General features: G+C 34.3%; 2 protein-coding genes across 2 annotated transcripts; one reads left to right on the top strand and one right to left on the bottom strand.

Annotated features, from left to right (window-relative positions):
• The first annotated feature begins 2,253 nt into the window (after positions 1-2,253).
• LOC123908518 (benzyl alcohol O-benzoyltransferase-like) lies at positions 2,254-7,457 on the top strand. The gene is made up of 2 exons (XM_045959188.1): positions 2,254-2,706; positions 6,499-7,457. The coding sequence occupies exons 1-2, from the start codon at positions 2,269-2,271 to the stop codon at positions 7,441-7,443; spliced, it is 1,383 nt and encodes a 460-aa protein (XP_045815144.1). The 5' UTR covers positions 2,254-2,268; the 3' UTR covers positions 7,444-7,457.
• Positions 7,458-7,964: 507 nt separating this feature from the next.
• LOC123908514 (benzyl alcohol O-benzoyltransferase-like) lies at positions 7,965-12,388 on the bottom strand. The gene is made up of 2 exons (XM_045959173.1): positions 11,851-12,388; positions 7,965-9,033 (listed from the first exon to the last, which is right to left on the bottom strand). Exons 1-2 carry the CDS (start codon positions 12,286-12,288, stop codon positions 8,089-8,091), a joined length of 1,383 nt encoding a protein of 460 aa, XP_045815129.1. The 5' UTR covers positions 12,289-12,388; the 3' UTR covers positions 7,965-8,088.
• Between the last annotated feature and the right edge of the window lie 1,425 nt (positions 12,389-13,813).

Raw genomic sequence — 13,813 nt, 5'->3', positions numbered from 1 at the left:
ACATTTAACATTATGCGTTAATGATGTGAGGAAAATATAATAATGAAAATATATGTAGTAGAAGTTTAATTATATTCACATTTGGTGGAAACCTTGGTCTGATGTAAAAAGTCCAATTTAATTTTTAAAAATTGAAAAAATGGTCTTAACATCAGCTGAAGTACGAAACAGAGGTAAAAAGTGTACATTTTACATCTGGCGTGTGTCAGATGTAAAACATGTGTACTTACTATGTCTCGTGCGTCTACATCTGACCTTGGCCAGATGTAAAATATGCTTTTGGCCAGATGTAAAATGTGTTTTTTCTACTAGTGTTTAAAGGAGGGGAATCTAGGTTTTAATATTAGAGGGAAGGGAAAAGAAATTTAAGCTTCTTTCAAGGGAGGAGAGTGAAATTTTCTCTAATATATTGTTCTCTGTTTACAACTTTTTTTTTCATTTTAAGTTACAATAGGCAACTATTTCATGCAGTTTAGTAATATTGTCCTTTTAAATTACAACTGACAACAATTATTGTTTTTCTAAAAAGTGATCTTCAAAATTTAAAAAATGATTTTTCAAATGTTCCCTAAAATGTGATTTCAAAATTGAAGTAGGCAACAATTTTTAAATCATCTTTCGTCTCAACTTGTCGAATCACTCTCGAACTCGGGTGGGGAAAGAAAAGGAAGATGAGGGTGAACTTCAATGGAGAAAGAAACTTACAACTGTCACCAATAGCATCCGGAGGGGAATACAAAAAAGTAATAGGAGAGGGACCAATTAAGCGGGTTTCCTAAAAACATTTTAAAAATAGAAATAGGAAACAATTTCAAACCGTAATTCTTAATGAATACTGTACGAAAAACATTATTTTAATAACCCTACATCTTTTCCAACTTGTACCATATTGTAATGTAATACAGGCGTTGTTGTAGTATTTATTAGGATACAGTTGAAAAACGTTGCCAATTTCAATTTTAAAGATCGCTTTAGAGGACTGTATAAAACCGTTGCCTATACCATTTTAGAGAACAACTTTTATGAAAATATAAAAACCATCTCCTTTAGTTTTACAACTGTTCAAAGTTGTTGCCTATTCTAATAAAAAAAAATGCTAGTGTTGGACGCACCCATGGGAATAACACGAGAGTGGAATTTCCTCCTGTACATAATCCATCCGGTGCAACCATAACCCTTAAATTGAAAAAAAATAAAATAAAAAAAATAGGAAACAGACTTTTAAGGATAGTGATCGACACTTCTCCTTCTCTGGTGCAACATATAATTGTGGGAATCCTTATTCGGAATGACACTGCCACCTAAAAAAAATAGGAAACAGACTTTTAAGGACAGTGATCGACACTTCTCCTTCTCCGGTGCAACATACAATTATGTGACTGTGCCTTCTCCCAAAAGTATGGCATTTTAGTGAATTTCTAAATAGTTGGGGAAATTTCCATGTTTTATTTTTCACAAGGTGTATCAAAGAAAAATTCTATTTCTAACTACACACTTTAGAAAAACATATTTAATAGCAGATAAAAAGATCTGAAATAAATTTTTAAAATCCACGAAATAGATGAAATAAAAAGGTAGATATATAATTAAAACTGACAAAAAAGGTTGAACCTGGAAGGGCATTATATATTCAGAGTGATCATGATATCTCCTCATTAAGCACATACTAAAAATGGTAAATTATAGGCTTAATGGTATATTTGGTCCATTATCTTTATTTTAGGTTTTAATTTGATTTTCATGTTTAAATTTTTTTAAGTTGGTCCATTTAGTCAATTTTTTTTTTTAAATCATCTATGTGGCTAATCGATTTGCATATGTAACGGCCCGAACCCCTCTTTTTGGCGGTCCTGACACTGCCACCTAATGATCTTCTCCACCCACTTTCTAATGGAGTTTTTGTCTTCTATAAGAATCGAATCACGTACCATAGAGTTCAAATACATGAACAATCCATTCCGATTGCCAATTGGACCCAACCTATTCACATTGTCCATGTTAGCACTTGCTCATAAAATATATTAGTTTAAAGACTTCGATTATATTTTTTTAGTTTAGGTCCTGTTTTAAAATTCTTAATCCAGACAAATACAGAACAGAGGAATAAACTATAGCAACTGCATGATGTGAGAACATGAACATCGCAAATCATATGGTGCATTATATTATATATACAGCACTCATCATGGTACTAGCATCCAAACAAACCATTGTCAAATTAAGCACTTCTTTTTTTAATTTTGTAATTTCCTCATTAGTTTATGAATCATGGCCCAATCTCTGTTATTCACAGTGAAGAGGCATGCCCCTGAATTTGTAAAGCCATCAAAACCAACGCCTCATGAAATAAAACTACTCTCAGACATAGATGACCAAGATGGATTACGTTTTCAAATTCCAGTGATACAATTTTACAAATATGATCCAAATATGAAAGGGAAAGACCCTGTTGATGTTATTAGAAAAGCACTTTCAAAAACACTTGTGTTTTATTATCCATTTGCAGGTAGATTGAGGGAAGGTCCTGGTAGGAAACTTATGGTTGATTGTAATGATGAAGGTGTTTTGTTCATTGAAGCTGATGCTGATGTTAGACTTGAAGAATTTGGTGATGCTCTTCAACCTCCTTTTCCTTGTTTGAATGAACTTCTTTTTGATGTCCCTGGTTCTTCAGAAGTGCTTAATACTCCATTGCTGCTTATTCAGGTATTGTATTGATCTTCTCATGCTGTATTAAAGATCAGATAATTTCTCAAGAGAAACAGAAAATTAATAATTGCGTAGGTGGTTGTTGTACGGTGTTTGATTTTAAAATTGTTTATAATACTAGATAAGCTAGAAACCAAGGGGCTAAAAAAACTAAAATAATTCATATTCCTCATGAATCACGTAACAACTTTTTTGTTCCCGCTTCATTTGGGCAACAACAATAAAGTAAGAGAATGAGAGAGTAAAAACACAATGAGTATATGAAAGAGAGGGTTGTCCCAAAAGTTGTACATATTAGTTTTAAAAATATCATTTCTCCTTAATTTAAGACTATCTTTTCGATACTCATTCTCTTATTGTGGAGTGAGATCTATCCATATTTTTTTTAAATGACAAATATTAGTAATTAATATATTGTTAGTTTTGGGTGGAGTGGGTAGCTAACGGGTTTGAGTTAAGAATTAAAAATAAACTAAGCCATTAGGTTTGGTCTAGTGGCCAGAGATTTGTGTAATATGCTAGAGGTCCTGAGTTCGATCCTCAACTCCATTGTAAACAAAGAAAAAAAAAGAATTAAAAATGAGCTGAAGGTCGTAGGTTCAATCCTGGACAAACGAGAATATTAATCTAAATTGGAAACCTTGACCGCCATATCACTTCACTAATGGCACACTTTGTTTTAAAAATTGGATCAGTTAGTGACTCAATAAGGTCGCTGCATCAATGGTTGAGCCATATGACTAAACTGGATTAAATCAAACGACTCGACCTTATAACCTAGTCTCTATAAAAATTATGTATATATATTGACAATGCTGTATTTTTTTTTTTGACAACTATTGACAATACTGTATTAAAAATATAATTTTAATTTCATTCACACATCTTATTGTTGGATATGCCTTGAAATCTCAGTTACAAGAAGTCAGAAAAATCTTTGTTGAATCTTTTTGCATCTTTGATGTTTTGAAGATTTATTGGGAAAAAAATATATTTTCTTGGAAGATACTTTGACTTGGATTTGTTTTATTTTAAAACAGATTTGTTACTAATTTTTTTGGCATATTATTTTTCTATAAATAGGGAGTGCTTTATTCATAGAAAAATTGAGAGAGAGAGAAAGAAAGTAGAGATGTAGAGGCAAGGATTAGGGTTTGCCACCAGCAACAAGGCTAGGGTTTTAGAGAGAAACAAGAAGGTTTTTTTCTCTTGGTACAACTCTAGGGTGAGTGAACTATCTTTGCGGTACACCTTGGGAAACACTTATCAAATTGAGTCTCTTGGCCACGGGAAGAGATTCGAGATTTGGGTAGAATTAGGATTAATTCTTGTAACTCAATTGGAACTCTTTGTAAAGTTACTCGTTTGATATAGTGGAACGGAGGGGCTGCTCTCTCCCCCAGACTAGGTCATTATTGGACCGAACTGGGTAAACAAATATTGTGTTCTTTCTTCTCCATTTATCTTCTTTATCGGTGTTGTTATTATTATTGCTTATTCCGCTTAATTATTTGGTTGCCGTTCTATTGCTCCACACATCAAGTTATTCATTGGTGTGATTTTAAGACGAATTCACAACAATTGGCGCCCACCGTGGGGCAATCGGAACAATTTGAAGTGAGCACCATGGGTTTTAAGTCGGATATCGAGGGACTTTCCAAAAGCAATTTGGAATTGTGGAAAGTGAAGATGGAAGCAATTTTAATGTTCGGGATGATGGATAAAACATGGAGTGTTGTTATCCGGTGTCTCGAAGATAAAAAGTGAATGGAGATGGCGAAGACGGTCGGCCTGGAGAGGCGGTGGAAATAATACTCGGGTTACTTCTGAAACAACAACTTTATTATGAGGATGTGGAGGTGCTAGTGGAAGTTGGGAACCGGTGGAGTGTTGAGTCATGGACGTTGGATACTCCTATCACATGTGTTCAAAGAATGAATACTTTGAGACTCTAGAGCTAGTTGAAGGTGGAGTTGTTCATCTTGAAAACGGAAAGCTTGAAGGTTCAAGGTATGGGTTCAGTTTGTCTTACGAAGTTTGACAATCGTGAGTTTCTTTACACGATGTGAGGTATGTTTCTGAACTTAGATGCAAAGATAGTTGGTCATGCATCTATAACTAGTGGTGACTCTCATAATGTGGTTGAGTTGTGGGACTTCGGGTGGACCTGTTAGTGACATGAGTTTAGTTGGACTAGTGAACAAGGTTTACTAGGTGTTGAACTGAACTGCAATTGTTGGAGACTAACAATAGCTTGAAGTATGTTTCAGAGGAGTTGAAGAGGTCTTGTGTGTTACAAGGTGGAGATCATGGTGGGTATACTTTGGTGGAAACTCAGTTTGAGGTGGAGTCTTCCAATAGTGGTAGACAGTCAACATTAGCTCTTTGGCTATCTAATCGGAGATAGGAAGGAGAGTGGTATTGTTGAACCAAAGAGGATGACCATGGAGACCTTGTGGGTTATGTTTCAATTGTGGCTGAAGAAGTGCAAGACCTTGAGAGGATCTTCAGGGAGGCAATTGAAAGCAACAGGTGATCAGACTTGGTAACTTGTGAGACTGCTGGAGGTAGTTGGATACAAGGAGAGTTTGATGTTGCAGCTTGTGGAACCACCTAAAATTCCAAGGTTGGTTTGGAGCCAAGCAAAACTTCGAGAGTACGGAAGGCATTCCGGGGTCGAAGAGTGGTGAAGGCTTGTAGGGCTATCGCAAAAATCCATGGATAGTCGGAGGCAAGCGATTCTTCAGGAGGACGGAAAAGGCACAATCCGGGGGCTGAAGAGGGATGGTAGAGCTTGTTGAGCTATCTAAAATTCCGATGATAGTTGGGAGCAAGCGTTTCTTCAGGGAGGTACGGACTTGACCAGTTCGGAGTCTGAAGAGGGTGCGGTGAATCTTGTGGGGCTACCTAAAATCCTATGGTAGTGGGATGCAAGATCTTCATGAGAGCGGAAGGCATTCCGAGGATGAAGAGGGAGGTACAATCCGGTGATCTTGAATAGAAGATTCAAGATGGAGAGAGCAGCACGGTGGTTGATATGGGATCACCATCGATTTAAAGGCAAGGTGGAGAATTGTTGGATATGCCTTGAAATCTCAGTTACAAGAAGTCAGAAAAATCTTTGTTGAATCTTTTTGCATCTTTGATGTTTTGAAGATTTATTGGGAAAAATATATATTTTCTTGGAAGATACTTTGACTTGGATTTGTTTTATTTTAAAACAGATTTGTTACTAATTTTTTTGGCATATTATTTTTCTATAAATAGGGAGTGCTTTATTCATAGAAAAATTGAGAGAGAGAGAGAAAGAAAGTAGAGATGTAGAGGCAAGGATTAGGGTTTGCCACCAGCAACAAGGCTAGGGTTTTAGAGAGAAACAAGAAGGTTTTTTTCTCTTGGTACAACTCTAGGGTGAGTGAACTATCTTTGCGGTACACCTTGGGAAACACTTATCAAATTGAGTCTCTTGGCCACGGGAAGAGATTCGGGATTTGGGTAGAATTAGGATTAATTCTTGTAACTCAATTGGAACTCTTTGTAAAGTTACTCGTTTGATATAGTGGAACGGAGGGGCTGCTCTCTCCCCCAGACTAGGTCATTATTGGACCGAACTGGGTAAACAAATATTGTGTTCTTTCTTCTCCATTTATCTTCTTTATCGGTGTTGTTATTATTATTGCTTATTCCGCTTAATTATTTGGTTGCCGTTCTATTGCTCCACACATCAAGTTATTCATTGGTGTGATTTTAAGACGAATTCACAACACTTATAATTGTAACCACATGCAGGTAACACGCCTTAAGTGTGATGGTTTCATTTTTGCTCTTCGTCTAAATCACACAATGAGTGATGCCTCAGGTATATTTCAATTCATGAGTGCCTTAGGTGAAATATCTCGGGGAAATAGCGAACCTTCAATCTCACCAGTGTGGTGCAGAGAACTTCTTAATGCAAGGGACCCACCAAGAATGACATGTACTCATCGCGAATATGAACAAGTACCATATGACAATGATACAATCTTTCCCTTAAACGACGTGGTCCACCGCACATTCTTCTTTGGTCCAACCGAGGTAGCTGTAATTCGTTCTCTCCTTCCAACTCACCAACTAAAACAATACTCCAATTTTGAAATCATCACCGCATACTTTTGGCGTTGTCGTATAATAGCATTACAATTAGATTATGACAAAGAAATACGCATAATCTGCATAGTCAATGCACGTAGCAAATTTGTTAACCTACCGTTACCAAAAGGTTACTATGGTAACGCTTTAGCGTATGCCACTGCAGTTACAACTCCAAGAAAACTAATTGAAAATACGTTGGATTATGCACTGAATTTAGTTAAGAAAGCAAAAGCTAATGTCACCCGAGAGTATATGCATTCAGTAGCCGATTTAATGGTTATTAAGGGTCGACCTCACTTTACTTTGGCGAGATCGCATATCGTTGTTGATGTGACACGAGCTAGATTTGGAGAGGTTAATTTCGGTTGGGGGAAAGCTGTTTATGGAGGACAAGCTAGAGGAGGAGGAGATGGTGATATTCCTGGTCTTGTTAGCTATCATATACCTTTTAAGAATGCGAAAGGAGAAGAAGGTGTGGTTATACCATCTTTTTTTCCAACTCAAATCATGGAGCGGTTGGTCAAAGAGATGGAGAGTGTGCTTAAGAGCAACACTAATCAACCCACTAAGGGTGATCATGGTATCATTATTTCTTCGTTATAGTCCATCTGTCTCAAAAAATAAGGAAAAAAATGGTCAAATAAAGTCGATATATTTAGTCTAAAATTTTAACTAAATACATCAGTCTTTTTTAACTAATTTTTCCTTATATTTTGTAACAGAGTGAGTGTGCCATTTATTTTTTTGGGATTGCATATTGAATGATTCATGTCTTTTCTTACTCCACTTAGTTAGGACAGTATTATTAGATGTCCCCCTTTCCTTTTTGTTATGACAACTTTTTTTCTTCTTCTTTAATGTCAAAGACTAGAAGTTGTGCGCTAATTCACATTGAATCTTGTCAAACTAGTCGTATTTATATTTGTCAGTTAATGTGTTGATTTGATTTTATGTTAGTGAAATATGATAAAGTAGTAGAAATTATCTAATATAAGTGAAGAGTTACATGAGTGAATTGTCATTGTTACTAGCTACATGAATATTCAACCCCAAAGATATTTCCTTACTATAAATTATGCAACAATATAATTTATAATATACCACCTCTAAATACCACCGACAAATATTTAAACATGATTGTTGAACCATATTTTCATTGTTAGTGTACATAATCATTGAATAATAAAACAACAACAAGCAGCTCATGCATATGATTTGGAAGAAATTGGAACAAACATTTCTTAATGTTTACAACGAAGCCTTAATGAAACTGGATTTTTGATCGACCATAGTAGGTTGGTTAATGTTGTTCTTAAGCACATTATCTAACTCTTTAACGAACCTCTCCATAGCTTTATTTGGCAAACAAACCGGTATGACCAAACCTTCTTCTCCTTTAGCATTTTTAAAAGCTATATAAAAACTAGCAATACCTGGAATAGCACCAACTCCTCCTTTAGCTGGTCCTCCATAAACAGCTTTCCCCCAACCAAAATCAACATCTCTAACCTTCAAACGTGACACATCCGACACTAGAAACGATCTCGCCACAGTAAAATGAGGTCGATTTTTGATAACCATAAGATCAGCAACTGAATGCATGTATTCTTGAGTGATGTTAGCTTTTGCTTTTTTAACTAATTCCAATGCATACTCCAACGGATTTTCAATTAGTTTTCCTGCGGTTGTAACTGCAACGGGAAATGCAATAACATTACCGTAGTAACCATTTGGTAATGGTGGATTAAACTTGCTACGCATGTCACCGATGCAGATTATGCGAACTTCTTCGTCAGTGTCTGGATGTAAAGCTATTGTACGACAACGCCAGAGGCATGCTGTGAGAATTTCAAAATTGGAATGTTGTTGTTGTTGATGATGCGGAAGAAGAGCGCGAATTGCCGCTAACTCGGTGGGACCAAAAAAGAAAGAGCGATGGGCCATGTTGTCTAAGGGGATAATGGTTCCTTTGGTGTTTGGTATTTGTTCGTATTCACGATGAAAGCATGTCACTCTTGGTGGGTCTCTTGCGTTTAGTAGCTCTCTTTTCCACACTGGTGCAATTGAAGGTGCTTTCATCCCAAGAGAAATTTCACCCAAGGCACTCATAAATTGGGTCAAACCTGCTGCATCGCTTATTGCATGATTTAAACGAAGAGCGAAAATAAATCCACCACATTTGAGACGTGTTACCTATATGCGATTACAATTCAAGTATGTGAATGAATGAATAAAATAATTTAAAATTTCAATTAAACTCTTTTCAAAAGTTTTAATGATATATTGTTAAACAAGAAAAATAGATACATTGATAGACAGTGGCGTCTCCGAGTTTTAGGAGGCTCTGTGCAAAATATAAAAGTGGCCCCTTAATAAAAATATAATTTTTTTTTAAAAAAAAATTGTTGATTTAAATTGCATATAATATAAAAAAAAAATCATTCTTGTAAACAAATAAATTATCAATATTAAATCAATTGCATTAAATTAAATGGAACAAGAAATACAAAATAATTATCTTTGTATATAACGTCAAAAAGGAACATCCTAATTAATTTAAGATTAAATTTTATGCAAAAATTAAAATGGACTAGAACTATATTTACGAATATAGATAACTAATCTATTGATACTCATATGATATTTTATGAACATTAACAATATATAACTATTGTTTTAAGGCCTAAAAATTAATCTATTAATATACATATGATATTTTATAGGTATAAATAATATATAGGTAACATTATAGGAACTCAAAATTTTGAGTTGAGGCCCTCAAAATTTTAAGGCCCAATGCAGTCGCACACCCCGCACGTGTGTGAGAGACGCCTCTGTTGATAGAGAGTAATAAAGTAATATTCCAACCCGAACAAACTAAAGAGAAACAAAAAACTAATATCACCATAGAGTTCCCACACCATTTGGATCTAGCATTAGCATATTTATATAAGGGTTGAATATGTTTTTTGTCCTATAGTTTTTCAGAATTTTGCTTTTAATCCCAAAAGATTTTTTTCACAATCCTTGAAGTATTTTCTGTCATGATTTTTGGTCCCTGCTTTTCATTCAACTCGTGCATATCATTTTAAATTTTAAATTTTTTTTTCTTCGGTCATATGTTTAATATATTATATGAATCTCTCTTGCAAAAGTTTAAATATGAATTTTTTAGTTTTTGCACATACAAATTCATAAATAATTCATATTATGTTAAAAAATTCTAATTTTTTTCGGAAATATTCTTATAATATTATAAATATGAATACAAAAATCATTCCAAAATGTGAAAGTTTATAAAAGTTGTGATAGAGAATTTTTTAGTTTTTGCAATACAAATTCATAAATAATTCATATTATGTTAAAAAATTCTAATTTTTTTCGGAAATATTCTTATAATATTATAAATATGAATACAAAAATCATTCCAAAATGTGAAAGTTTATAAAAGTTGTGATAGAGAATTTTTTAGTTTTTGCACATACAAATTCATAAATAATTCATATTATGTTAAAAAATTCTAATTTTTTTCGGAAATATTCTTATAATATTATAAAGGCTTAAATGCAGTTTTACCCCCCCTATTTTAAAAAATGCGGTATTTTACCCCCCCTATTTTAAAATGCGGAATTTTACCCCCCCTATTTTATAATTTGTTGGATTTTGCCCCCCCACCAAAATTTTGCACAAAATCTGCTTCTGAGCCTCAAGTTCAAAGCTACGCACAGAACTCAATTTGGATCAATAATTCACCAAACTGGTACCTAAACGACCGTAATCGAGTTAGTTTTCCACAGAATCAAACTCCACTAAATTTGGAGTTACAGAGAGAGATTAATTACTGTTTTAGTGAAGGTCTGTTCAAATTAATTATCGTATGAAACTACTACTGGTATTCTCGTCATTCCTCTCACCTTGTAGCTCATTTTTTAATACTATTTACATGTATGGAAATCTAACGAAATTACCCTTGTTGGCATTTCAATTTCGTCGAATTTGGAGTTACGATGTGTTCGGTAGACGATGTTGAATTTGAAGATCACAAGTAGATTTCTGCAGAATTAGTAATTGGACAGACCTTCACTAAAACGGTAATTAATCTCTCTCTGTAACTCCAAATTTAGTGGGGTTTGATTCTGTGGAAAGCTAACTCGATTACGGTCATTTCGGTAGCCATTTGGTGAATTATGGATCCAAATTGAGTTGTATGCGAAGCTTTGAAATTGTGACTCGAAAGCAGATTTTTTGCAGAATTTTGGGGACATACCTTCACTAATCACTAAAACGGTAATTAATCTCTCTTTGTAACTCCAAATTCAATGGGGTTTGATTATGTGGAAAGATAACTCGATTACGGTCATTTCGGTAGCCTTTTGGTGAATTATGGATCCAAATTGAGTTGTATGCGAAGCTTTGAAGTTGTGACTCGAAAGCAGATTTTTTGCAGAATTTTGGGGGACATACCTTCACTAAAACGGTAATTAATCTCTCTTTGTAACTCCAAATTCAGTGGGGTTTGATTATGTGGAAAGATAACTCGATTACGGTCATTTCGGTATCCTTTTGGTAAATTATTGATCAAAATTGAGTTGTGTGCGAAGCTTTAAAATTGTGACTCGAAAGCAGAATTTTAGGGGGGGCAAAATCCAACAAATTATAAAACAGGGGGGGTAAAAGTCCGCGTTTTAAAACAGGGGGGGTAAAATTCCGATTTAATCAAAACATAGGGGGCAAAACTGCATTTAAGCCTATTATAAATATGAATATAAAAATCATTCCAAAATGTGAAAGTTTATAAAAGTTGTGATAGAAAATTTTTTAGGAAGTGGAGTGGCACGGTTTCATGGATTAACCAAATTCATATCCAATTATAAAAAACTGGTTAATTATATTTGGGTTTTATAACTAACCCCTTTTTTTTTTTTTTAATTTGGATATCCATAAGACCACAACCAAATTTTAGGCACAAATCTTTTTTTTTTTTTCAGCAAGAGAAGATCAATACAATACCTGAATAAGCAGCAATGGAGTATTAAGCACTTCTGAAGAACCAGGTACATCAAAAAGAAGTTCATTCAAACAAGGAAAAGGAGGTTGAAGAGCATCACCAAATTGTTCAAGTCTAACATCAGCATCAGCTTCAATAAACAAAACACCTTCATCATTACAATCAACCATAAGTTTCCTACCAGAAAGTTCCCTTAATCTACCTGCAAATGGATAATAAAACACAAGTGTTTTTGCAAGTGCTTTTCTAATAACATCAACAGGGTCTTTTCCTTTCATATTTGGATCATATCTGTAAAATTGTATAAGAGGAATTTGAAAACGCAATCCATCTTGGTCATCTATGTCTGAGAGTAGTTTTATTGTATGTGGTGTTGTTTTTGATGGCTTTACAAACTCAGGGGCATGCCTCTTCACTGTGAATAACAAAGATTGGGCCATGATTTTACCAAATGAGGAAAAAAAAAATTACCAAATGAAGAAAGTTTTTTTTAAAGGATACCAAATGAGGAAAGTTATGATTAAGGAAAGTAGTGAATATGCATGGATGGAGATCAATTCATATATATAATACCCTATACCTATTGGGATCCCACATAAATTACAGGGCAGTTGCGATAATTTATTATAGCAGCCTACAGTCCCACACCTATTTTTTGAGCTGTTCACACTTTTTTTTTTACAATGCCGGTAGATATTTTATTTAGATATGTATTGATACATCACTGAAATTTGAAGTAGATTATTTTTATAGTTTCATAAATAGTGTTTAATATAAAAAAATTATAATTTAAATTAAGTTTTGAACTTTCAAGTTTCTGAATTGTTTGATTTTGGCCTCAAGTTTGAATTGTTTGATTTCAATCCCTAAGTTTCACAATTGTTCCATATAAAAGAGAACGTTTTCTTCTAACCGGCATATATATCACACAACGACGACTCTATTTTCTACATAAAAGACTCATCAGTGAGAGTAGAAGCACCGTCTCAACCCTCTCTTAGTTTCAGTCAAAGGAGGATTCATCCGCTGCCATTCCAGGTAAGGTACACCGTTCTCATATATTCTCTGATATGACAATATGCTATAACTTGTATCTATTAATCTAAGGTTATTATATTAAATAAATTCTTTCAATTGGTATCAGAGCCGCATTAGATACATATTATAGCTATTGTTCAAATAAAATCATTATCTCACGGTTTCAATTCTTGATATGAATGTGCGAAACAATTTGTGAATGATTTTATTATGATCATGTTGTAATGCTATTACTGTACCTGTTATATCTCATGTTCTGCAAATCTGCGATCATAGCATGTTTCCTTTTATTTTAATGAAAAATGCTAAACAGTGTCTCCGGGCACTAGTTAAGATGCAAAAATAGTAATTTGGCATTAGAAATTGTGCAGTCAACTTCTCAAAAGTTTAAAAAGTGTTATTTTTTTTTCAAAACTTTCTAATTTTGGTTTCCTTAACCATGACACCGGTTAGCATGACGCTTATTTTAATTAATATATTTAATTGTATAAAAGCAAGGACATTAAAACATGATTGCAAAGAACACGTTGATACGATTATTGTATTGTTATCACGAAAATAAGTATACTGTGTTTCGATCCTAATTTCTCACTCAATTAAAGACTATACTGATATGAGTTTTCTCTAAATCGTATCACAACGAACAAAACCCATATTCAACAGTTGTTCACTAGAACCCTAATTTTTTCAATCTACGATTTGATTGACGATTCTTGAAAATTAACATCGGGTATCCTTCTCAAATTGAACGACGATTAAAATGAGACATGCATCATTGTCTCGCGTGTAGTATTGAGAGAGATAGCGTCGGGTTTGATGTCGGGTTACCGAAACCCGTTTCCCTGTAACCGGGCGAAGAAGAAAAACAAATAAATAAATAACTACCAATACGGCCGCTCTCGCCATATGCGCGTGAACAGTGTTTTA

This window comes from Trifolium pratense, linkage group LG1 (assembly GCF_020283565.1).
Source record: "Trifolium pratense cultivar HEN17-A07 linkage group LG1, ARS_RC_1.1, whole genome shotgun sequence".
NCBI classification, from domain to species: Eukaryota; Viridiplantae; Streptophyta; class Magnoliopsida; order Fabales; family Fabaceae; genus Trifolium; species Trifolium pratense.
Note: the sequence above shows the minus strand (reverse complement) of the source record. Positions and strands in the feature narration are given on the sequence as shown.